The 27,181-nt window shown below is 41.3% G+C and overlaps 1 protein-coding gene across 1 annotated transcript in view; it reads left to right on the top strand.

Annotated features, from left to right (window-relative positions):
• Positions 1 to 27,181, top strand: part of anapc4 (anaphase promoting complex subunit 4) — an 84,349-nt gene that overhangs the window by 39,948 nt on the left and 17,220 nt on the right. The window contains exons 15-25 of the mRNA XM_078215594.1: positions 10,745 to 10,845; positions 11,965 to 12,016; positions 14,603 to 14,658; positions 17,118 to 17,164; positions 18,658 to 18,714; positions 23,603 to 23,659; positions 24,095 to 24,188; positions 25,614 to 25,711; positions 25,803 to 25,864; positions 26,093 to 26,128; positions 26,264 to 26,365. Coding sequence (XP_078071720.1) covers positions 10,745 to 10,845; positions 11,965 to 12,016; positions 14,603 to 14,658; positions 17,118 to 17,164; positions 18,658 to 18,714; positions 23,603 to 23,659; positions 24,095 to 24,188; positions 25,614 to 25,711; positions 25,803 to 25,864; positions 26,093 to 26,128; positions 26,264 to 26,365 — 762 coding nt within the window. The remainder of the gene's footprint in view (positions 1 to 10,744; positions 10,846 to 11,964; positions 12,017 to 14,602; positions 14,659 to 17,117; positions 17,165 to 18,657; positions 18,715 to 23,602; positions 23,660 to 24,094; positions 24,189 to 25,613; positions 25,712 to 25,802; positions 25,865 to 26,092; positions 26,129 to 26,263; positions 26,366 to 27,181) is intronic.

Here is a 27,181-nt window from a genome sequence, read left to right as displayed (position 1 = left end):
AAGCTTCAGTTTTTACATCAAATGTATATTTCTCCAGGAATACTTGGGCCTATGAAAGAAAGGAAGGCAAGCAATTATGTTGACTTTATTTTTCAGCAACAAATGTGAGAAAAATTTACTGTAATGGATTTTTTAATTGAAGTGAGGAACACTAGAAAGCAATATTTATTGCCCATCCCTGGTAACTATGGGACTAGAGTCACGTATACAGTATACAATACCTATACAATGCCAAACCTACTAACTCATAAATTATGAGACAATCATGAGTTTCTAGTTTCTTTTCAAACCTAGACCAATAGAGATTGATGGCTGATCTGTTAATCTCATTATGCTTATATAATTTCTGACAAGTCAGTGATTTGAACCATTGCAGTCTTTGTGGTGTAGGTACATCCACAGTGCTTTGACTTTGACCCAATGACGGTGAGGGAATGGCGACATAGTTCCATGGAAGGTGTTGTGTGGCATTGGATGGGAGAGGGGGCTTAAGACAGTGATATTTCCATCTCCCATGAGAAAAGCAGCCCCTCAGTATCTACCCTGTCAGACTCCCTCAGAATCTTATGTTTCAATAAGATTACCTATGGACCCAACCTGCTCCACCTTTCCTCATAAAATGACCACTCATCCCAAGGTTCAGTTCAATGAGCCTTCTCTGAACTGTTTCCAATGCATATATGCCCCTCCTAAGTAAGGTGACCAAACTGTACACAGTGTGGCCTCACCAATGCTCTGTGCAGTTAGAAACATAGAAAAACTACAGCACAAAACAGGCCCTTTGGCCCCACAAGTTGTGCCGAACATATCCCTACCTTTTAGGCCTACCTATAACCCTCCATCCTATTAAGTCCCATGTACTCATCCAGGAGTCTCTTAAAAGACCCTATTGAGTTTGCCTCCACCACCACTGACGGCAGCCGATTCCGCTCGCCCACCACCCTCTGTGTGAAAAACTTCCCCCTAACATCTCCCCTGTACCTACCCCCCAGCACCTTAAACCTGTGTCCTCTCATAGCAGCCATTTCCACCCTGGGAAAAAGCCTCTGAGAGTCCACTCTATCTATGCCAGGTTACTGTGGGAGGCGAGGGAGGAGATTGCGGAGCCTTTGGCGATGATCTTTGCATCGTCGATGGAGACGGGAGAGGTTCCGGAGGATTGGAGGATTGCAGATGTGGTCCCTATATTCAAGAAAGGGAACAGGGACAGCCCGGGAAATTACCGACCGGTGAGTCTAACCTCAGTGGTTGGTAAGTTGATGGAGAGGATCCTGAGAGACAGGATTTATGATCATCTAGAGAAGTTTAGTATGATCAAAAGTAGTCAGCACGGCTTTGTCAAGGGCAGGTCGTGCCTTACGAGCCTGGTTGAGTTCTTTGAAAATGTGACCAAACACATTGACGAAGGAAGAGCGGTGGATGTGGTCTATATGGACTTCAGCAAGGCGTTCGATAAGGTCCCCCATGCAAGACTTCTTGAGAAAGTGAGAGGGCATGGGATCCAAGGGGCTGTTGCCTTGTGGATCCAGAACTGGCTTGCCTGCAGAAGGCAGAGAGTGGCTGTGGAGGGGTCTTTCTCTGCATGGAGGTCAGTGACCAGTGGAGTGCCCCAGGGATCTGTTCTGGGACCCTTGCTGTTTGTCATTTTCATAAATGACCTGGATGAGGAAGTGGAGGGATGGGTTGGTAAGTTTGCTGACGACACCAAGGTAGGTGGTGTTGTGGATAGTTTGGAGGGATGTCAGAAGTTGCAGCGAGACATAGATAGAATGCAAGACTGGGCGGAGAAGTGGCAGATGGACTTCAACCCGGATAAGTGTGTGGTGATCCATTTTGGCAGATCCAATGGGATGAAGCAGCAGTATAATATGAAGGGTACCATTCTTAGCAGTGTAGAGGATCAGAAGGACCTTGGGGTCCGGGTCCATAGGACTCTTAAATCGGCCTCGCAGGTGGAGGATGCGGTCAAGAAGGCGTACGGCGTACTGGCCTTCATTAATCGAGGGATTGAGTTTAGAAGTCGGGAGATAATGCTGCAGCTTTATAGGACCCTGGTTAGACCCCACTTGGAGTACTGCGCGCAGTTCTGGTCACCTCATTACAGGAAAGATGTTGAAGCCATTGAAAGGGTGCAGAGGAGATTTACAAGGATGTTGCCTGGATTGGGGGGCATGCCTTATGAGGATAGGTTGAGGGAGCTTGGTCTCTTCTCCCTGGAGAGACGAAGGATGAGAGGTGACCTGATAGAGGTTTACAAGATGTTGAGAGGTCTGGATAGGGTAGACTCTCAGAGGCTATTTCCAAGGGCTGAAATGGTTGCTACGAGAGGACACAGGTTTAAGGTGCTGGGGGGTAGGTACAGAGGAGATGTCAGGGGTAAGTTTTTCACTCAGAGGGTGGTGGGTGAGTGGAATCGGCTGACGTCGGTGGTGGTGGAGGCAAACTCGTTGGGGTCTTTTAAGAGACTTCTGGATGAGTACATGGGATTTAATGGGATTGAGGGCTATAGATAGGCCTAGAGGTGGGGATGTGATCGGCGCAACTTGTGGGCCGAAGGGCCTGTTTGTGCTGTGGCTTTCTATGTTCTATGCCTCTCAACATCTTTATATACCTCTATTAGGTCTCCTCTCATCCTACGTCTCTCCAAGGAGAAAAGACCGAGCTCCCTCAGCCTATCCTCATAAGGCATGCCACTCAGTCCAGGCAACATCCTTGTAAATCTCCTCTGTACCCTTTCAATCTTTTCCACATCAGACTCCCCCACTTTTATACTGTATCCCCCTTGAGATAAAGGCCAGCATTGAGTTTGTCTTCCCAGTTACTTGCTGTATCTGCATGCTGACTTTTTGCATTTCATGGACAAGGCCACCCAGATCTCTCAGTGCTGCAGCATTCTTGCCAATGTGGAGAGCCTCACATTTTCCCATACTATATTCCATCTGCCAATTTTTTGCTCACTCTCAACCTAGCTATAACCCTTAGCAGATACGTTGTATCCGCCTCACAACTTGCTTTCCGACCTACCTTCATATCTTCAGCAAATTTGGCTACAATGATCCAATTATCCCAACTCCTGTTTGTTAGCCAATTCTCTATCCATGCTAATATATTGTCCTCGACACCATGAGCTCTTATCTTTTTGTAGGAATCTTTTATGTAGCACTTTAACAAATGCCTTTTGGAAATCCTAATACAATATCTATTGGCTCGTCTTTAATCTCCTTGCTTGTTACATCCTCAAAGAACTCTAATAAATTTGTCATACACTCTTTCCCTTTCAAAAAACCATGTCTCCCTATTAAATCATAATACTATCCCATTAAGGACCTAAGCTTGGATGTACAGGGCACAATTTTAAAATTTTGCAGCTGACATAAAATTTTGAAGTATTGTGAATTGTGTAAAGAGTATAGTTAATAGTGGATTGGTTAACAGACAGGAAGCAGGGATCAATGGGACATTTTCATCTCAGCTATTTACAAACTATATAAATAAATTAGACACACAAAGCAAGAGTAATCCATGCACATTTGCCCATGACACAAAATTAGGTGGGAATGTGAGGAGGATACAAAGAGGCTGCAATGGGATATAGACACGTTAAGTGAATGGGCAACAAGATAGCAGATGGAGTATAATGTGGGCGGACTGTCAGGATATTCACTTTGATGGCAGCCTCCTGGCTTAAAAGATAATAGTCTCACAATGTTGGTCAACTTTGTTAATCATTGCCTGGTGTTACTCAGGAACCCCAATCTGGCATGGCAATCTTTGTCACATTTATTGCAAAGGAAGATAGTGGGCTGAGAAGATACTGGGTTTGCTGGACTGTTTTATTTGAGTCCTCTTCTTGGCCAGCTGAGTAGTACTTCACTTTGGTAGTGAGAACAGAAAGCCAGAATATTTTTTGAAGTCTCAAGTTTCTAAATGTTGATGTTAGGGCGGCACAGTGGTTAGCACTGCTGCCTCATAGCGCCTGGGACATGGGTTTGATTCCAAGCTTCGGTCACTGTCTGTGTTGAGTTTGCACATTCTCCCCAAGTCTGCATGGGATTCCTCCAGGTGCTCCGGTTTCCTTCGACCGTCCAAAGATGTGTGGGTTAGGTGGTTAACCATGCTAAATTGCCCTTTAGTGTCAGGGGGACTAGCTAGGGACTAGCATGGGGTTATGGGGATAGGGCCAAGGTGGGGTTTAATCGGTGCAGACTCTGGGCCAAATGGCCTCCTTCTGCACTGTAGGATTCTATGATTCAAAGAAACTTGCATGTTAGCAATTATTGCAGGAGTATTAGAATGCAAGAATAAGGAAGTCTCACAACAATTGTACAGGTCTTTGGCAGGACTGGAGCACTGAAAGTAGTTTTGATTTTCATATTTAAGGAAAGATGTAGTTTCATTTGAGGCGGTACACCAAAGATTCATTAGAGTGGTTCCTGGGATGAGAAGGTGTTACTATGATGCGAGGCTGAGTAAATTGTCCTATACTCTCTGGTGTTCGGAAGAATAAGAGGTAAACTCATTGAAATATGCAAAATTTGAAGGCACCTGATACAGGTTGTTTTCCCTTGCCTGGGGAATCTTGGACACAGGCACTGTCTCAGGAAAAGAGGTCAATCGTTTATAACTGAGACAGAGAACTGTCTTTACTCAAGGGGTTGGGATTGTGAATCTTTGGAATTCTCTACCCCAAGAATGAAGGGAGTTGGCAAGAAAGTAGAGCTGAGGCAGAAGATCAACCATGATCGTATTGAATGGTGAACCAGACTCGAGGGGCAATGTGGTCTACTTTTCCTTTCTCTTATGGTGGATTTCAAGAGGACATAGGCCAATGGAATGGACAGAGACATAGCAGATGCAGTTTAATGTAGAGAAATGTGAATTGATGTATTTTGGAAGAATGTGAAAAGGCAATGTAAAATAAGGGCACAATTCAAAATGGGCTACAAGAACAGAAACCAGGGAGTAGATGTGCACAACTTATAAATGCAGAGCAAGTTGAGAACATGGTTAAAAAGGCATTCAGTACCATGGGCTTCATAAATGGATTACAAAAGCAAGGAAATTATGACAAACTTTTATAAAACATTGGCTTGGCCTCAGCTGGAGTATTGTTTGCAATTCTGAGCACCACACTTTAGGAAGGATGTGAAGGCTTTAGAGAGGATGTTGTAAAATGTGTGAGAATGAGGGACTATCGGGGCTACGGTCATGTCAACAGGGTAGAGAAGCTGGAATTCTTTTCCTTTAAAGAAAAGAAGGTTGTAAGGAGATTTGCCAGGTCTAGGCAGAGTAGATAGAAGCTGTTTCAATTGATGGAAGACTGAAGAACCAAAGGACAGCAACATAAGGTGATTGGCAAGAGAAGCATTGGACATGAGGAAAAGCCTTTTTGCGCATTAGGGATTAGGATTTGGAATGCCCTGCCTGAGAAATGATGGAGGCAGATTCTATTGTGCCTTTTTAAAAGGAATTGGATGAGCACAGAAGAAGGAAACAATTGCAGGGCTACAGGTAAAGGGCAAGGAGTAGAACTGGCTGAATTGCTGCTGCAGGGAGTCAGCATGGGCAGAACAGACCAAATTATTTCCTTCTGCGTTTGAACCATTCTATGATCCTATTCTACATGTTTTCAGTATTTGAGAATATTTCTGTCATCTCATTTCCTCATTGCACAGTGTCAAAAACACATTACAGTGCTCCTTTCAAAAGTTTAATTTAAAGGGCTAAGACATGACAGGAAAGCTCCAAGTCGTGGTTTGCTCCTCTTGCTCCATGTGGCTGACTGGGGACAGTTGCAGTCCCCTGGGTCAGCATGTGTGCAGGAAGTGTCTCCAGCTACAGCTCCTGAAAGCTTGAGTTTCAGAGCAGAGCTGGAGCGGCAGCTAGAGACACTGGAGCATCCGCGAGTCAGAGAGTATCGTGGATAGCACATATAGAGAGGTGGTCACATCGCAGGCTCAGACTCCGCAGGCGGGAAGGAAATGGTGACTACCAGACAGAGCAAGAGAGGTAGTGCAGGAATCTCCTGTGGCCATTCCCCTGCAAAACAGATATACAGCTTTGGATACTGTTGAGGGGAATGACCTCTCTGGGGAAAGCAGCAGCAGCCAAACTCGTTGCACCATGGTTGGTTCTGCTGCAGAGGGGAGGGATAAAAAATGTGCCAGTCCAATAGTTATAGGGGATTCAATTGTAAGGGGGATAGACGGGCATTTCTGAGGCCGCAAACGAGCCTCCAGGATGGTATGTTGCCTCCCTGGTGTTAGGGTCAAGGATGTCTCGGAGCGGCTGCAGGACAGTCTGAAGGGGGAGGGCAAACAGCCAGTGGTCGTAGTACACATTGGTACAAACGACATAGGTTTAAAAAAAAAAGCGATGAGGTCCTAAAAGCAGAATACAGGGAGCGAGGAAGAAAGTTAAGAAATCAGACCTCAAAGGTAGTGATCTCAGGATTACTACCGGCGCTACGTGCTAGTCAGAGTAGAAATGACAGGATATATCGGATAAATATGTGGCTGAAGAGATGGTGTCAGCGTAGGGTTTCAGATTCCTGGGGCATTGGGAACGGTTCTGGGGGAGGTGGGACCTATACAAATTGGACGGGTTACACCTGGGCAGGACTGGGACTGATGTCCTAGGGGGAATGTTTGCTAGAGTGCTTGGGGAAGGTTTAAACTGATATGCCAGGAGGATGGGAACCTATTTAAGGAGTCAGAGAAGGAGGGAGCAAGGACAAAAACAAAAGATAGAAAAGTGATAGGCAGAGAAACCAAGGACACATTTCAAACAGGGCTATAGAGAAAAATATTGGAATCAAAACAAACAATGTTAAAAAGACAAGTTTAAAGACTCTGTACCTTAACGCGCGGAGCATTTGCAATAAAGTGAATGAACTAATTGCGCAGATAGATATAAACTGGTACGATATAATTGGGATTACGGAGACATGGCTGCAGGGTGACCAGGGGTGGGAATTGAATGTTCCAGGGTATTCAATATTTAGGAAGGACAGGCATAAAGGAAAAGGTGGTGGAGTGGCACTGCTGGTTAAAGAGGAAATTAACACAATAGTGAGAAAGGATATTGGCTCTGACAACGTAGAGTCTGTATGGGTAGAGTTGAGAAATACCAAGGGGCAAAAAACATTAGTGGGTGTCATGTGTAGACCCCTAAACTGCAGTGGTGATGTTGGGAATGGCATTAAACATGAAATTAGTGATGCATGTGATGAGAGAACATCGGTGATCATGGGTGATTTTAATCTGCACGTAGATTGGGCAAATCAAATTAGCCACAGTGTTGTAGAGGAGGAATTCTTGGAGTGTATACGGGATAGTTTTCTTGACCAATGTGTGGAGGAACCAACTAGAGAGCAGGCCATCTTAGACTGCGTACTGTGTAATGAGAAAGGAATCATTGCCAATCTAGCTGTACAAGACCCCTTGGGGATGAGCGACCAAAGCATAATAGAATTTTTTATCAAGCTGGAGAATGAAGTAGTTAATTTGGAGACTAGGGTGCGGAATCTTAATAAAGGAAATTATGAGGATATGAGGCATGAGTTGGCCTTGATAGATTTTGATTTGATTTATTATTGTCACATGTATTAACATATAGTGAAAAGTATTGATTCTTGTGCGCTATACAGACAAAACATACCGTTCATAGAGAAGGAAACGAGAGAGTGCAGAATGTAGTGTTACAGTCATAGCTGGGGTGTAGAAAAAGATCAACTTAATGTAAGGTAAGTCCATTCAAAAGTCTGACAGCAGCAGGGAAGAAGCTGTTCTCAAGTCGGTTGGTACGTGAGAAGCTGTTCTTGAGTCAGTTGGTATGTTTGGGGAGAGTTACTTAAAGGGATGACAGTGGATAGACAATGGCAAACATTCAAGGAACGCATGGGGGAACTGCAGCATCTGTTTATTCCTGTCTGGCACTAAAGTAAAATGGGTAAGAGGGCCAATCCATGGCTTACAAAAAAAAGAGAGAGTATCCAATCTAAGCAAGAAGCACACAGATTGGCCAAGAAAAATAATAGGCCTGAGGATTGGGAGCAGTTTAGAATTCAGCAAAGAAGGACCAAGGGATTGATTAAGAAGGGAAAATACAGTACGAAAGTAAGCTTGCAGGAACATAAAGACTGACACTGAGAGTTTCTATAGATACGTGAAGAGAAAGAGGTTGGTGAAGACAAATGTACGTCCCCTGCAGACAGAAACGGGGGAATGTATAAAAGGAGACAAAGAAATGGCCGAGCAGCTGAATACATACTTTGGTTCCGTCTTCACAAAAGAGGATGCAAATCAGATGACAGATATGTTGGAGAATGCAAGATTTAGTGAGACGGAAGAACTGGGGGAGATCAATATTCGTAGAGAAATGGTACTGGGAAAGTTGGGATTGAAAGTGAATAAATCCCTGGGGTCTGATAATCTGCATCCCAGAGTACTTAAGGAAGTGGTTCTAGAAATAGTGGATGCATGGGTGGTCATCTTCCAGGATTCCAAAGACTCTGGAACAGTCCCTGCAGATTGGAGGGTAGCGAATGTCACTCCAATATTCAAAAGGGTAGAGAGAAAGTAGGGAATTATAGATCAGTAAGCTTAACATCGGTAGTGGGGAAAATTCTTGAATCCATTATCAAGGACTTTATAGCGGAGCATTTAGAAAGTAGTGGCAGGATCAGACAGAGTCAGCATGGATTTATGAAGGGGAAATCATGCTTGACAAATCTGTTGGAATTATTTGAAGATGTAACTAGTAGAGTTGACAAGGGGAACCAGTAGATGTGGTATATTTGGACTTTCAGAAGGCATTTGACAAAGTCCCGCACAAGAGATTATCGTACAAGATTAAAGCGCATGGGATTGGAGGAAGTGCATTGAGATGGATAGAAAACTGGTTGGCAGAGAGGAAACAAAGAGTAGGAATTAATGGGTGCTTTTCAAATTGGCTGGCAGTAACGAATGGGGTACCACAGGGATTGGTACTGGAACCCCAACTATTCACAATATATATTAGTGATTTGGATAAGAGAACAAAATGTAACATCTCAAAGTTTGCAAATGATACCAAGTTGGGTGAGAGGGTGAACTGTGATGAGGATGCAGAGATTCTTCAGAATGATCTGAACAGGTTGGGTGAGTGAGCTAATCAATGGTGGTGCAGTATAATTTGGATAAGTGCGAGATTATTCATTTTGGAAGCAAAAACAAGAAGGCAGATTAGTACCTGAATAGCTGTAAATTGGGAGAGGGGAGTGTGCAGCGGGACCTGGGTGTCTTTGTGCACCAGTCACTGAAGGTAAGCATGCAGGTACAGCAGGCAGTAAAGAGGGCAAATCACATGTTCATAGAAACCCTACAGTGCAGAAAGAGGCCAGTTGGCCCATCGAGTCTGCACTGACCACAATCCCACCCAGGCCCTACCCCCATATCCCTACATATTTACCCACTAACCCCTCTAACCTCCGCATCTCAGGACTCTAAGGGGCAATTTTTAACCTGGCCAATCAACCTAACCCGCACATCTTTGGACTGTGGGAGGAAACCGGAGCACCCGGAGGAAACCCACGCAGACACGAGGAGAATGTGCAAACTCCACACAGATAGTGACCCAAGCCGGGAATCGAACCCAGGTACCCGGAGCTGTGAAGCAGCAGTGCTAACCACTGTACTACCGTGCCGCCGCCTTCATTGCAAGAGGTTTCAAGTACAGGAGCAGGGATGTGTTGTTGCAGCTATACAGGGCCTTGGTGAGGCCACACCTAGAGTATTGTCTGCAGTTTTGCTCTCCTTTTCTGAGGAAGGATGTTTTTGCTCTCGAGGAAGTGCAGCAAAGGTTTACCAGGTTGATTCCAGGGACGGCAGGACTGATGTATGAGGAGAGATTGACTAGGTTAGGATTGTTTTCGCTGGAGTTCAAATGAATGAGGGGGGATCTCATAGAGACTTATAAAATTCTAACAATTCTAGGCAGGATAGATGCAGGGAGGATGTTCCAGATGGTGGGGAGAGTCCAGAACCAGGGGTCACAGTCTGAGGATTCAGGGAAGACCGCTTAGGATGGTGGTGAGGAGACATTTCTTCATCCAAAGAGTGATGAGCCTGTGGAATTCATTACCACAGGAAGTAGTTGATGCCAAAACATTGAATGCGTTCAAGAGGTTGGGGCAAATGGAATCAAAGGTTATGGGGAAAAAGCAGGATTAGGCTATTGAGTTGGATGATCAGCCATGATCTTAATAAAAGGCGGAACAGGCTCGAAGGGCCAAATGGCCTCCTCCTGCTCCTCTCTTCTATGTTTCCTCCCTTAGAGTGCAGTGGATCAGTGCTCAAGGAGTATAGATCATGATTAGCAACTGAAATTTCCCCCAGCCCCACAACCCCATAATGTATCAGTGCTCTGATATTACAGAAGCCAAACTTCTAGTCATAAAATTTAACCTCAACTTTCTGACCTAAATTCAGCTTTAGTAGGCCATTGGGCAGACAGCAATGCAGTTGTGTAAACCAAAACAGAGTGGAGTTAGCTGGCTGTGAGGGAGGTGTGTATTACAAATATAACCTTTGAAATCTAGTACATTTACATTTTAATTAAAATGGAACAAGTTGATTTGCATACCTGCTGCATCATGAAGTGATCTGATTCCTAATCAATCTCATGATTGTGCAAGTGACCAAGTTTTCCTTTTATCTTGTAAGCTGATTTGCTTATGTTGTCTTTCTGTCTTGCTATCAAACAGTGGCTCGGAAGCACTCCTGTACCATTTAAATGAGCTAAAGGGGATGGCTATGTGGAAACAGAAATACCAACCTTTAGGGTTAGATGTGCCAGCCGTAGAAGGTACTTTCTAAATGTCTTTAAGCATTTAAATGCTGAATACCATTTAAGTTTTACAAAGTATCTGACCATTATGCTAAAGCAATATTTAAAAAATATTGGTGAGAATTAAAAATTGCAGAATTGTTTAACTTGAACATTGCTAAAAAGTGAGACATGTTGCCCAAGCTATTTATCTTGCATTTATCTGGACAAACACAGCACCAAATTTCAAACAATCGACATTATGCTACAGGAGAAAATCATGCTGATTGGTAGGCAACTTGACCCTGATTGTACGAATGTAACACGTTCTCTGCCAGCAAAAGCAATATGTTCAAGCCGTGTCCCTTTTTTGAATTACCCAGGAGCTTGAGGAGCCTATAGCCTTCATTGCTTTCTCCATGACAATGCTTCAACCAATCAGGATCATTTTGCCATCCAATCAGCACCATTTTCTCTAGTTTAAATTGTTGTGATTGTTTGAAGTTTGGCATTCTTGTGTTAGTCTGATGAGTGCAAGATGGAAAGCTTCTCACCAATATTTCTGCAAAATTTCTTAAGTCTTTATTCCTAGCATTGTTTTCATAACGTTTTATGCAGAATTCTGTTGTCTAAAGTAGACATTTTTGATATTTTGAACAATGTTTGCGATGATTGACTAATTCAGTAGTTTTTTTTTAAAGTATATGTACTTAAAGTGCCCTATATTCATGAATTTTATGAATTACAATAACGGGCTGTCATTTAATTTATTATTTCCACAATTGGCTAACGTTATTGCAGATATTGTTGATTCGTTCTTGGCTTTGAGGTATTTATTATATATACCAACAAAACACAGAGCAGATTAGCCTCGGCAGCCCGCTCACAGAACTTTGCCAGTGCTTTTCCCTATCCTTGGCATTATCACATGTTGCAATCAGTGGTGCTAAAGCAACCTGGGGTCATTTGCTGTCCCTTCCAATCTCCTTCACAACCCCCAAGCAATTAATGCTAAGAAAAGGAATCTTACAGTTTAGGAACCAAGTCTGTAACTCAATGTCTTGCTGCTGGCATATCAATACACCACCAAATCAGCTCATGATTAAATGTGCTTTTTTCAGTACTTGGCTTAAATAAATAATTTGTTTTCTTTCACAGATGCTATAAATGCTGTGGGAACATTTATATTGAAAGCAAATGAATTATTACAGTAAGTACAATTTTTTTTGTGTACAGAAGTTGTTTCACCAGAAACAAGTGAAAAGTACAATCGAGCAACAATTGCAAGTGAATGATGAAATGTATGAAAACTGGATGTCCTGAAAAGGTGGCTACCTGTAGCTGAAAGCCACAGTTCAGGGTGCAGCAAATTATGATGGATGACATAATAAATGAGTACATTACTGTTAGGTAGAAGTATATTTATTTAAATACTCTTCTTTTCTCCACATATGTAGTTTATGTTTTAAAAGAGCTTCTGCTCTTTAAAAATATCTGCATAGGGTGGCACTGCTGTGCCAGGGACCCAGGTTCAATTCCAGCCTCGGGTCACTGTCTGGAGTTTGCACATTCTCCCTGTGACTACGTGGGTTTCCTCTGGATGCTCTGATTTCCCCCCTCAGTCTAAAGATGTGCGGGTTAGGTTGATTGCCCATGCTAAAAGTGACCTTAGTGTCAGGGGATTAACAGGGTAAATATGTGGGTTAATGGGGATAGGGCCTGGGTGGGATTGTGGTCGGTGCAGACTCAATGGGCTGAAAGGCCTCCTTCTGCACTGTAGTGATTCCATGATTCATAGTACCCCCAAGAAATGTTGACATTTCAAATTGAGTGAAGACATTGATTCCTTCCAGTCAATAAATAAATGGTTTGAAATAATGTGGATTTCTTTTTTTTGTGATACTTCTACCTTTTATGAGTAACATTTTAATATTAGCCACTGGGCCATGATTTTGCAGTCAGCAGGGAACAACCAACACCAGCCATTCATTAAACTTGCACTTATCCATAGACTTGCTATTTTTGACTGAAACTTGCAGTGAACAAAAATCCATTTTGGTGCAGCATTCTCTGCAAGGGATCTTGGGACCCATGTGAACAAAACAAGCCACTCCGTATAGCCAGAATCAATCAGGTTGAAAAGTCCTTACATCAAGCAGGCAAATTCTGAACCAGAAATTATAAATTACAATAGTTAATTCAATCCAAATCATACACTGAAAACAAATTCAAAAGCGGGAAAGGAAGGTGAGATTGAGAGAATTGAAAGATAAAGAGAAAGTAAAAGAAAAAATTCTTAAGTATCACGTAAGTAATGTGACTTTGTGTCCTTCAATGATTTAATGCAGGTTCTCTTGCCAAGAAATCATTATAGCAAAACTTGTGTAAGAGTAGGATAAAACTTCCCTGATTCTGCAGTTGACTGCACATATGTGGTTTCTGGAATTTGTTGTCCAGTTTAATGCTTGTCTTCACTTCAAAATCTAGGTACTAAGTTCTCTTAGGAGTTAGTATTTAAGGACATTTTCTTGAAAATCCAAATGAGGTCAGGTTTAAAACTTAATGAATTTTAAAAGAAACATTTGAAAATTTTGCAACAGTTGCTCTGCTTTCTTTTCCATTGAGCAGAGGCAGAGTGAAAATAGGCATTCAAGGGAAGTGATGAGGCAGATTCATTGATGAGGGAGAGGTGCATATCAAATATGCTGGGGAAGTAATGAAATAGTGATATTGTCACTGGACTAGGAATCCAGAGACTTCAGGTAATGCTCTGGGGATCCAGGTTCAAATCACACTATGGCAGATGGTGAAACCATTGTTAATTGACGTAAAAACCATCTGGTTCTCTAATGTCCTTTAGGGAAGGCAATTTGCCATCCTTACCTGGTCTAGCCTATATGCAACTCCAGATCCACAGCAATGTGGTTGACTCTTAAATGCCCTCTGAAATGTCCTCGCAAGCCACTCAGTTCAAGGGCAATTAAGGATGGGCAATAAATGCCCAGCCAGAGATACCCATATCCTAGAAATGCCTACATCCCATGAACAAATAAAAAAAAATGCATATCTTGTAGATAAATGATGAAGTGCGGAAGAGGAGGAATGATATTATCAGCATACTAAGAAATGAGGGAAATTATTTTTTGTGTGTGCTTCAATACCTGGGATACATCTTAAAGACAGTTAAAAACAGTGCTTAGAAATGTTGAAAGCAAAATTTGCAAAAGTCAAATGTGTGCACACGTTTTAGGGATCATTTCTCTCTTCCTACAAGTGAATGTTCCAATTTAGAAGTGGAGTGACTTCAGTAGCAGAAGGATTTACACTACTATTTCCTCTGAAAGAGGAGGCTTGAATTTTAGTCCATTTCCCTCCCTGTGTACTTAATAAAAGAAAATGTATATAGGAGGAAGCGTGGAAGCTCCAACTTATCTCTTAAGTAGACCGAAATCTCTCTCCTCCCTGCCATAGCTCCAACAATAATATTTCACCAAACAGACTCATCATCAAGGTTAAATAATTTATAACTTGATTCCGAGTGTGCATCTAGAATTTCCATTGAATCTTATTTTATGCTATTCCTCGCTTTGTCTCCCCTCACTATAATGGTCCACCTTTTATGATATAAAAGTGTGGACCATTTGTCACTCTTCTCTGAACTTGAACTGTCGTTATTGCTATTCCTATTGAGCAGTGCTATACCATGTCAAAAACTATGAAAATATTAATGACATCTTGAATACAATCGTTGCAAACAAATTTGATCTTGATATTAGGATGGCTTGTTCTTTTTCAGAGTTATAGACAGTAGTATGAAAAGCTTCAAGGCATTTTTCCGATGGCTATATGCAGGTGAACAGAATCTCATTTACTTCACTTTATCTATTTAAAACCTTGTTTTATGTTATTGTAATTTCAAATGTTGCTTCACCTATGGGTCCATGATGTAAATGAAGTGGAGATGCCAGCATTGTTCTGGGGTAAACACAGTAAGAAGTCTAACAACACCAGGTTAAAGTCCAACAGGTTTATTTGGTAGCAAACTCCACTAGCTTTTGGAGCGTGCTGCTCCTTCGTCAGGTGGAGTGGATGTGAATCAATCATGATCTAATTTTCATGAGGGAACACACTGGCTCATGTTCCTAAAAATGAATAAATATAGTAAGCCAACTTTAGATCAATTGTATTCCAGGAAAAGAACTGATCTTTAGCAATTTCTAAATTAATGAAGAAATTATACTTCATATCTGTTCATTAAAGAAGAAATAGCAGGCCATCTGGATAAGAATGGTTCGATTAAGCAGACGCAGCATGGATTCATGAGGGGAAAGTCATGCTTGACGAACTTGTTGGATTTTTATGAAGATGTGACTAGTGCGGTTGACGGAGGGGAACCGGTGGATGCGGTGTTTTTGGATTTCCAAAAGGCGTTTGATAAGGTGCCTCACAAAAGGTTGCTGAAGAAGATTGGGTCACACGGAGTTGGGGGTAGGGTGTTAGTGTGGATTGGGGATTGGCTATCCGACAGGAAGCAGAGAGTCGGAATAAATGGGTGCTTTTCTGGTTGGCAGATGGTAACTAGTGGCGTGCCGCAGGGATCGGTACTGGGGCCTCAACTATTTACCATTTATATAGACGATCTGGAGGAGGGGACTGAGTGTAGGGTAACAAAGTTTGCAGACGACACAAAGATAAGTGGAAAAGTGAATCGTGTGGAGGGCGTAGAAGGTCTGCAGAGAGATTTGGACAGGCTGAGTCAGTGGGCGAGGATCTGGCAGATGGAGTATAACGTTAACAAATGCGAGGTTATTCACTTTGGAAGAAATAATAGCAAATTGGATTATTATCTAAATGGAAAGAAATTCCAACATGCTGCTGTGCAGAGGGACCTGGGGGTCCTTGTGCATGAGACGCAAAAACCCAGTCTGCAGGTGCAACAGGTGATCAAGAAGGCAAATGGGATGTTGGCCTATATCGCAAGGGGGATACAATATAAAAGCAGAGATGTCTTGCTGCATCTATACAGGGCATTGGTGAGGCCGCAGCTGGAATACTGTGTGCAGTATTGGTCCCCTTATTTGCGGAAGGATATATTGGCCTTGGAGGGAGTGCAGAGAAGGTTCACCAGGTTGATACCAGAGATGAGGGGTGTTGATTATGAGGAGAGACTGAGAAGATTGGGTTTGTATTCGTTGGAATTTAGAAGGCTGAGGGGGGATCTTATAAAGACCTATAAGATAATGAAGGGGCTGGATAGGGTAGAGATGGAGAGATTCTTTCCACTTAGAAAGGAAACTAGAACTAGAGGGCACAGCCTCAAAATAAAGGGGGGTCAGTTTAGGACAGAGTTGAGGAGGAACTTCTTCTCTCAGAGGGTGGTGAATCTCTGGAATTCTCTGCCCACTGAAGTGGTGGAGGCTACCTCGTTGAATATGTTTAAATCACGGATAGATGGATTCCTGATCGGTAAGGGAATTAGGGGTTATAGGGATCAGGCGGGTAAGTGGAACTGATCCACTTCAGATCAGCCATGATCTTATTGAATGGCGGGGCAGGCTCGAGGGGCTAGATGGCCTACTCCTGCTCCTATTTCTTATGTTCTTATGTATCCTGTTGTGTGTTCTTTCTAAATTTGATATTTGAATTGGGGACACTAACGACCATATTAATTACCCATCGCTGGTTGCACTAAGTTGTCTTGCGTGTCTTGCATATCTGGAATCCTTGCACAACCTTTGTTGTCATATATTAGTTGAAACACCGAAGGGTTTTCTGTTTGACCCATATATGAACTCAGCTCCTTGGTGTCATACTTGGCCAAGTGCTGCCTTCATGTCACTCTCACCTCACATCTGGAATTTCGCTCTTAGAAATACTAGATATTGAGCACTTCAAGGCACTTTCATCAAACTTTGCATGAGAATGTAAATTGTACTGCAAGTTAATATAATTATAATAAATATTTTTATAATGCCACCTTTCAATTTAAAAAAATACATACTTATTAAATTATTTTAGTTAAGGAAACAATTATTTTAAACCAAGACATTTTCCATACTTCAGTGAGTAGCTTCAGGTTTTTACGATAACAGCTGACATTTAACTTCTATCTGTCTGTCTTGATTTTTCATCTAGCTAGTGTTAATTGGCAGCTGGCTAAGATGGTATTTGTTTCAAATGGCAGTATTTACAACATTGTCTTTTATTGTTGTGTGAGCTGATGATTGTGTGAGCTAAATATTTCATTGAATGTACGCAATGTTGCTATAAAAAATGTTCATGGTGTAATCAGGCTCATTTTGTTTTTTCAGCAATGTTGAGGATGTCTGATGATCATGTTTTGCCAGAGTTAAACAAGGTAAATGCCAAACTTCACTCAAAGTTAGCAGAGTTAGAACGTTATTTTTAACATGAACAAAAATGAAAACAACTGCATTTAGATAGCATACTTCAAATAGAAGATTCTTTTTGAGTGCTGCACATTGGGGTAGGTGGAGAAACAAAATGGGTCCCTAAATTGAACAGGATACTACTCGGAAGAGTAGCCAAAGAAATGGATTTTTAAGGAGGACCAAGAAGTGGAGAGACAGAGGCCTTTCGTGAAGGAAATTCAAAACATGGGGCTTTGGGAGCTGAAGGCACAGCTGCCAATTGTGGGTTGAAGGGGAGGCAGAGGTGTACAAGTGCCAGAGCCAGGAATAGAGAGTCCAGAGATAGAAATTATTGGGCTGGTGCGGGTTACAGAGATAGAAAGAAGCAAGGCCATGAATATAAACATGATGCTGCATTGCGGCCCAGAAATAAGGAAACCCTAACGTGGCAGGTCTCAGTACAGGTAAGAAGGTTATTTTTATGCTATTTATGTTATAAAATGAGTGACTACCTGGAATTTTTTTAAAAACACACTTCTTCCACTTTTCCTCAGTGTTCTCCCATTTTTAAGACTTGTTCTTTTAAATTTCAGTTGTTTAAGTCATCACGTTTTCTATTATTTACCCTTTTCATAAAACAATTGCAAATAAAATTCTTTGTCATTTGCAATCAGTGTTATGGACCCATCATTCCAGAAATGGGCAAAATAACCAAAAATAAAACACGGCCTGTAATTGGTCAACTACATCTTATAACAAGCTAAGCTGTTATGTAATAAAAAGAATAAAACTGAAAATCTGAAACAAAAACAAAGTGCTAGCAATGCACAGTAGGCCAGTGTACCTGTAAAGGGAAAGGCAGGTTAACATATCAGGAGTGTAACCCTTCATCAGAAAGGAACTAAAGTGCAATTTGATGTTACCAAAGAATGCACTGTTGTTTGCAACATCTACTCAACTTTATTAAACTATTATCAACTTTGCTTTTGGAAGAAAATGACTGTTGAATTGCATTTTATTTAATAAAAGTTCACCAGCTGAGGGCATTGATCAGCAGTAGGTATTGTGAACAATCCGTATCTATATTTGTAGACATTGCAACTTATAATTGAAATCAAATACGATCAGAACTAACATTCAACCTCCTTCATAGTTTTTTTTTGGTTGGGTAAGAGTAGCAAGAAATATGGAGCAAAGGCAAGAAAATTGAGTTAAGGTGCAGGTTAGCCTGATCTAATTAAGTGACAGAGTTGGTCCAATGGGCTAAATAACCTACTCCTGGTTCAAATGTTCCTATGGTCTTCCCCTTTACAAGTAGATTTTTGTGAACTAATCTGTTTTGGAACCATGCCATTTTGAACAAGTCAACAATGTAAATCTGTTGGTTGCCATGGTGGAACTATTAAGGCTTATTAAATCAAATTGAAACTCATGCTTCATAATTACACAGCCATTTATTTTCATTTTATTTTAAATACAGATGACACATAGAGATGTATCCTTTGTTGCTGACTTTCTGTCTGAGCACTTTAAAGAGGTAAGCTTTCAATTATAATTATTCTTCATTCATTCAGTTTTCACATATAACCAGGATTTACAGCTCCTCCCTGTGGGACTGGATCCTAGACTTCCTACCTACAGATCGCAATTAGTAATGATGGGGAACAACACCTCCTCCATGATCATCCTCAACACCAGTGCCTCACAAGCCTGCGTCCTCAGCCCCTTACTATACTCGCACCTAAAGGAACAGAATCCCATGGTGCCTCCTTCTTTCCTCCAATTAATAGATGATTTGATTTATTATTGTCACGTATATTAGTATATAGTGAAAAGTATTGTTTCTTGTGAGCTATACGGACATAAGTGTCTTTGTTATCTAGGTGTTCCAGGGTTGAGTGCAGGGCCAGGGAGATGGTGCAAGGTGCCTTATAAGGTTCCAGAATCTGTTGCAAGGTGGAATTACAAGAATTCATTGTACAATAACACGAGTTTGTGGCATGAGTCAGGAAAACCATCTTTTTCCCAACGGAAGAAGGTGGAAGCGAGTATGTCGGGAAAAAGATGCAGAAGTCCGAGGACACATCAACCAACTCTAAAAACATCTTCTTCCCTGCTGCCATCAGACTTTTGAATGGACGTACCTCGTATTAAGTTGATCTTTCTCTATACACTAGCTATGACTACATTCTGCTCACTGCTTCCCTTTTCTATGTATAGTATGCTTTGTCCGTATAGCTCACAAGAAACAATACTTTTCACTATATACTAATATACGTGACAATAATAAATCAAATCATCTATTAATTGGAGGAAAGAGGGAGGCACCAAGGAATTCTGTTCCTTTAGGAAATTGATGGTTTTCATGCTACAAACTCGTGTTGTTGTACAATGAATTCTTGTAATTCCACCTTGCAACAGATTCTGGAACCTTATAAGGCACCTGCACCATCTCCCTGGCCTTGCACTCAACCCTGGAACACCTAGATAACAAAGACACTTATGTCAGACTCCTATTTATTGACTACAGCTCAGCCTTCAACACTATTATTCCCACGAAACTCATCTCCAAACTCCATGGCCTGGGCCTCGGGTTCTCCCTCTGCAACTGGATCCTGAGCTTCCCAACTCACAGACCACAATCAGTTAGGATAAGCAACAACACTTCCTCCACGATCATCCTCAATGCCAGTGTTCTCAGCGCCCTACTATACTCCTTATACGCCTATGACTGTGTGGCCAAATTCCCCACCAGTTTGATTTTCAAGTTTGCTGACGACACCACCGTAGTGGGACAGATCTCAAACAATGACTAGACAGAGAATCTGGTGAACTGGTGCGGCAACAATAATCTGTCCCTCAATGTCAACAAAACGAAGGAGATTGTCATCGACTTTAGGAAGCGTAAAGGAGAACATGCCCCTGTCTACATCAACGGGGACAAAGTAGAAAGGGTCAAGAGCTTCAAGTTTTTAGTTGTCCAGATCACCAACAACCTGTCCTGGTCCCCCATGCTGACACTATAGTTAAGAAAGCCCACCAACAGCTCTACTTTCTCAGAAGACTAAGGAAATTTGGCATGTCAGCACGACTCTCGCCAACTTTTACAGATGCACCATAGAAAGCATTCTTTCTGGTTGTATCGCAGCTTGGTATGGCTCCTGCTCTGCCCAAGACCGCAAGAAACTACAAAAGGTCATGAATGTAGCCCAATCCATCATGCAAACCAGCCTCCCATCCATTGACTCTGTCTACACTTTCTGCTGCTTCGGCAAAGCAGCCAGCATAATTAAGGACCCCATGCACCCTGGACATTCTCTCTTCCACCTTCTTCCTTTGGGAAAAAGATACAAAAGTCTGAGGTCACGTACCAACCGACTCAAGAACAGCTTCTTCCCTGCTGCCATCAGACTTTTGAATGGACCTACCTTGCATTAAGTTGACCTTTCTCTACACCCTAGATATGACTGTAACACTACATTCTGCACTCTCTCATTTGCTTCTCTATGAACGATATGCTTTGTCTGTATAGCACGCAAGAAACAATACATTTCACTGTATACTAATGCATGTGACAATAATAAATCAAATCAAATCATTGTTTAGTAAGATCACAACTGATCCTCCACTTTCTTACCTAATCCCCATATCCCTTAATTCCCTTGGAATCAAAAAATGTAACCATCTCCGTCTTTAATATATACAATGACCAAGCAATTCTGAGAACTAAGCATTCCAAAGATTCACAGTGCTCTGAACAAATTTCTCTTTATTTCAATTTGAAATCACAGTCCCCTTATCCTGAGACTTTGTCGCCTGGACAAGACTCACCAGCAAGGAACCCAGCCTCTCAGCATCTTCCCAATCAATCTCTTTCAGAATCTTGTTTATTTCAGTGAGATTACATCTTATTCTTCTAAATTACAAACAGTATGTGCCCATACTACTCGATCTCTCATCATAGGAACCCCCCTCATTTCAAGAATGGATCTAGTGAACTTTTGTTGCACCCGTTCTAAGTCAAGTGTTGCCTATCTTGGGTACAGAGACCAAAACTGCACAAGGAACTCTAGGTGTAGTCTCACCAAAGTATTGTACAAGTGCAGCAAGACATTCTTACTCTTGTACAACAACCCTTTTGTAATAAATACTAATTTGCTTTCCCAATTGCTTGCTGTACCTGCACCATTGCATCCTTATTGGCCATTGGTCACTTTTGGCAATGTCACTCCTAGGGATAAGACATTTTGATGGGCAGGTTAAAATTACTTTGGAGGCCTTCTAAATCCCCCAGTCAAACTATACCCGGTATGGCTTCTCAAATATTTAGAGCATGTCCATTTCAGCACAACATTCTCCTCATTATCTTTAGGAAAATCATCAATGCTTTCAGACTATAACAGCATTCAAATTATCCTTTTATCTTGTTGTGTCACTCCCTGGTGAGACAGAAGCCGGCAGGGAAACCAAGTTTACTCGGGCCATATCCCATTGGCAAACTTATTGAGGGTTTTTTCTCTGTATTATCTGTAAGACACATGCACTCAACAAGCATTATTGACTTGATTTGACAGTTGAAGGCATTGAAACATCAAAGCAGTATGTCATTTTAAACTGCCTGTAATGTTTAGTTTCATTGCTGGTTGCTATCCTTCTCTGGTCATGACTGTGCGAATACTGAAGAAACAAAGTTCTGGATTAATTCTGGATAGGTTTGGTCACCTTTCATTTGAATGATGTTCACTCTCTTCACCCAGAACTACCTTAGTTTTTTTTGTTAGTGCAGGACAGTTTGGAGTGGTTACGTTTGGTTTGTGTATAACATTACTTGCACTGTCTCTTAATGTCTAGCATCCAGAAAATGAAATGTTCAGTTCAGAATGAGGCACCCACAATGGAGTAGAGAAAGTTAACTTTATTAACAAAACAGCTTTATTAACAAAAGGTCATTGATTTATTGTTCCCCCTGAGTGAGTAAACTTTAATTCTTATGAGAGATTAACCAAGGAATGAAGAAGTTAAATAATCACTGATTATCTAAACTTTTTGATAAATAATGCTAGTGATTTTCAGTATACATATACTTATGTAATTATACGTGGATGAGGGCAGTGCAGTCGATGTTGTCTACATGGATTTTAGCAAGGCCTTTGACAAGGTACTGCATGGTAGGTTGTTGCATAAGGTTAAATCTCATGGGATCCAGGGTGAGGTAGCCAATTAGGTACAAAATTGGCTTGATGACAGAAGACTGAGGATGGTTGTAGAGGGTTGTTTTTCAAACTGGAGGCCTGTGATCAGCAGTGTGCCTCAGGGATCGGTGCTACTGTTATTTGTCATTTATATTAATGATTTGGATGAGAATTTAGGAGGCATGGTTAGTAAGTTTGCAGATGACAGCAAGATTGGTGGCATAGTGGAGACTGAAGAAGGTTATCTAGGAGGGCAATGGGATCTTGATCAACTGGGCCAGTAGGCTGACGAATGGCAGATGAAGTTTAATTTAGATAAATTCAAGGTGACGCATTTTGGTAGATCGAGCCAGGGCAGGACTTACTCAGTTAATGGTAGGGCACTGGGGAGAGTTATAGAACAAAGAGATCTAGGGGTACAGGTTCAGAGCTCCGTGAAAGTGGAGTCACAGATGGTCAGGGTGGTGAAGAAGGCTTTTCATTGGTCAGAACATTGAATACAGGAGTTGGGATGTCTTGTTGAAGTTCTATAAGACATTGGTATGGCTACACTTGGAATACTGTGTACTGTTCTGGTCACCCTATTATAGAAAATATATTATTAAACTGGAAAGAGTGCAGAAAAGATTTACTAGGATGCTACCAGGACTTGATGGTTTGAGTTATAAGGAGAGCCTGGATAGACTGGGACTTTTTTCCTTAGAACATAGGAGGCTTAGGGGTGATCTTAAAAGCGTCTATAAAATAATGAGGGACACAGATAAGGTAGATAGTCAACATCTTTTCCCAAAGGTAGGGGAGTCTAAAACTAGAGGGCATAGGTTTAAGGTGAAAGGGGAGAGGGAGAGATACAAAAGGGTCCAGAGGGGCAATTGTTTTCCACACAGAGGGTGGGGAGTGCCTGGAACGAGCTGCTGGAGGTAATAGTAGAGGCGGATACAATTTGGATGGATTAGTATATCCTAAAATGGATATAGAAGGATATGGGCCAAACGCAAACAATTGGGACTAGCTTAATGGTAAAAACTGGGCAGTGTTGACAAGTTGGGCCGAAGGACCTGTTTCTATGCTGTAAACCTCTATGACTGTGTGTGCACCAAACCGAAGGAATGTCACTTTCTTATGTTGGATTACAGTACAATTTGGAATATAATCTGTACCACAATTATGCTTATAGATTATTCAGAAAATGTCACCCAATGTGTTGATTTTCTTGTCTCTTGTTTCACAAAGGCACCAGAGCTTTATGATCAAAAGGGTCAATATTTTAACGTGGAACGAGTTGGTCAGGTATGCCATTTTGTATCGTTAAGCTTGGTCAACTTAATATTTGATGATACTGATTTTCAAAATACTGACATGCTTTAATTTACGTGAATAGTGTGTCTCAAGCAGTATCTTTCCATTTACAATTTGAGAATGATGTGCTAAAATTAATAAAGGTTAACTCAAGTTTACAAGACAATTGGAGGACAGAGTTTCCCATAATTATTTTACAATGTACTGTAACACTACATTCTGCACTCTCTCATTTCCTTCTCTATGAACGGTATGCTTTGTCTGTAAAGCACGCAAGAAACAATACTTTTCACTATGCTAATGCATGTGACAATAATAAGTCAAATCAAGTCTTGAAGAAATTTTAGAAAATTTTGTCTATTTAAAACATCAACTGCGATCGTAACAAAGTTGGTTAATTCTGCGCAATTGCAACTTGTTTTACAGTATTTAAAAGATGAGGATGATGACCTCGTAACTCCTCCAGAGACTGAAGGAAATCCTTGGTTTTCCTTCTTACAGAACAGTGTCCATCTTAAAGGTACAAATAATACCGAACACTTTGAATTCAAAGTTGGTGGGAAAAGGGGGTCTAGGTTAAAGGACTCGAATCGAGACCAGACTGTACTATATGTTGATAGCTTTCTCTGATGGTACTTTGAGAAGCCTCAAATAATTTCCTAATTTGCACAGGTTGACAATTCTATTAAGTTGAATTCTAACTGGGAGGTAATCTACTTCTGCCTAGTTCTGACAGAGGGCATTGGACAGAGGAAAGAGAGCTGTCCTTATTTAACTGTGTTGCACTTCTTGCAGGATTTGTTGCCACTATTACTTGCTTGAAGTGGAAAATGTTCCATTAGCCAGCATTATTGTCCTTCATCTCAATGAAAACAAAATTAATTGTCCTAGATCTTCCAATCAGTGTCGGAGCCTTTGACATTTACTGCAATTTAATCTGCCCACTTACCATTTTAAATTGGAGCCTTTGTGCCTACTCATGTCGGCTCCAGCAGGGATGCAGGGACAAGGAGTCTGGAGGCAAATTGTATGCAGCTACGCCCCTTTTCTTGCCATGAACTGAAGATATGGTCCTTACAGTCTGCCTTCAGCTCATTGACTTACATTGTTTAAAATTGAACTGTCAACTGCCGGACCTACACGACCTCTCCTCACTGACAGTGCCTTCAACCCCCGAATGTCTTCACTCCTCCTTCTTCCACCCACAAAGATGCCAATGCTTACTCTTCCGACCAGTTAGAAGCCAGGGAAGCTAGAAGATGAATTGGAAGAAGGGGTGCAGGAAGGTGCGCACTGTTGTGGGGAAAGGTGAGATCAACATTATCGGATGGGGGTGGTTGTGGTGTTGAAAATTGGTGGGGTTGTGGGAAATGGGAGGAATGAACATTGCTGGGTGTGGAAGGGCTATGGGAAATGAACATTGCTGGGGGTTGGTTGGGGGGGGTGGCGAGGGGGGGGGGGGGGGGGGGGGTGTAGGGAGGAGTCTCAAGTAAATCTGTGTGAAAACCAGGGTAAGTATAGGACCAATAGTCCATGTCCATGGTTCTGGCCACTTTTATGCCACTGTTATTGGAATCATACAAAATTCCAGGTAGGTTAAAATCACTTCCCATGTAAGTACAGCAGATGTGTGCAGGTCGAGACTTCCTCATAGCCCGTGGCCCCAACAGCAATCAGTATGTAAATTTATCAGAGGCTTCTCCCCATATTGGAAGATTTGAGCCATTAAGTTTGTATTCACTGGTATAAGTTTTCAACCTCTTTCTTTTCCTCTGATTCACTTTCAGTTGCCTTATATTCAATTTTTCAAAATGTAATGTACTGAGTTTAACCTCCCATACAGATATTTTTATTTATCTTCATAATGAAGGATTTTGCATCAAAATGTACTCATTTTCAGTACAATACCAGGATAATTATTGTGATTTTAAACATTTCTTTGCAGAAAGCCCCTTGCTTTTTCCATATTTTCCCAAGAAATCACTACATTATGTTAAAAGGCTAGTGGAAGCACAAATTGATAGTTGCCTACAGAAACCGGCTGTAAGTATTCTACCGCACAAACACTTTGTTACGCTGAAACCATCACAAAAGTAGTTTCACAATTTTCTTGGTTTTTTGGTTTCTTTCATAGGAAGTGATTGGAAATTCTGTGCATCAAGTTGTCTACATGCCTCTATACAAGCTGCAGCCAACGTAAAGTTTTATTTTTGTTTACTACAAGAAAATTAGCAGATTTTTAACAATTAATTAAAAATGATTTTGTTAGTTAATTGTAATTACTTAAATTGAAAGAATGGACTTTGTATATTAATTTTGATTCTCAGCATAACCAGATGCTATTTTACTGGACTAGTTGCTGATATTTATTGAAATTAGTGATCGTACTTATTTGTTAATATGCTTGTTTCTTTTTAATTTCAGTGAGGGTATCATGCCCAGATTTTCATTGCCATCATTGTAAGTTCACTGGTATCTTTAATTGTTAGCATGTACGATCAGTCATTTATGGAATTGATATTTTGTTCTATAATTTTGCTTTCCCCCCAATTTTCTGGCAGTAAAACTGAAACCTGCTGTATATTTTCTTAATAGCTGGAATGATAAGTCTTCAAATCTACAGTACGTAGTCTTCACAATGCACAACATTGAATCTTCCAGAATCTACATTATGCGAAGGCCCACTGACCTTTCAAGGTGAGAACTGATGCAAATTGGATATTTACAACTCATGGTTTTGTGATATTTGTAAATTATTTTTCTGATTATGAAAATTACATGCAGGTGTTATATATTTTCAAACTAAAACATGAAACAATGTCCAAGATTAAATTTGCAATTATGCTTAATTAATTTTCCACTTACAAGATATACAGATCACTTATTTATAAGTCACATTCTACAGATCCTTATAGCATGTGCTTGAATTGCTAAGGATCAGGAGAGACATGGTTGATTTCTGTAGAAATCATAGAATCATAGAAACCCTACAGTACAGAAAGAGGCCATTCGGCCCATCGAGTCTGCACCGACCACAATCCCACCCAGGCCCTAGCCCCATATCCCTACATATTTACCCACTAATCCCTCTAACCTACACATCTCAGGACACTAAGGGCAATTTTTAGCATGGCCAATCAACCTAACCAGCACATCTTTGGACTGTAGATGTACGTATTTTAAAAAAGTAGAAAATGCCTGGCTTTAGCTCTTGAGCATCCCACGGTTGTCTTGTCATTCTATGTGGTGATCTAAAATAACTTTAAAAATCAATGTGCCACTTATTGTGTAACAATTTTGCTCCGTTATTTATTTAAGGTACCAGCTGTTCCCCTGTTAAACTACTGTTTACTAAATATCTATTGTCAGAATACTATTTTTAAAAATTGCTCAGTCCACCTAACCACCACCTGTTTCATTTTTTTCTGGCAGTTCTAGAAACTCTGCTGAAGCAGATACATAGTTTGATTAGCACGAACCACTCCCAGTACAATGTCGCCCTCCATGTGAGTT

Source organism: Mustelus asterias, chromosome 1 (assembly GCF_964213995.1).
Source record: "Mustelus asterias chromosome 1, sMusAst1.hap1.1, whole genome shotgun sequence".
NCBI lineage: Eukaryota > Metazoa > Chordata > Chondrichthyes > Carcharhiniformes > Triakidae > Mustelus > Mustelus asterias.
This window is presented reverse-complemented; position numbering and strand designations above follow the sequence as displayed.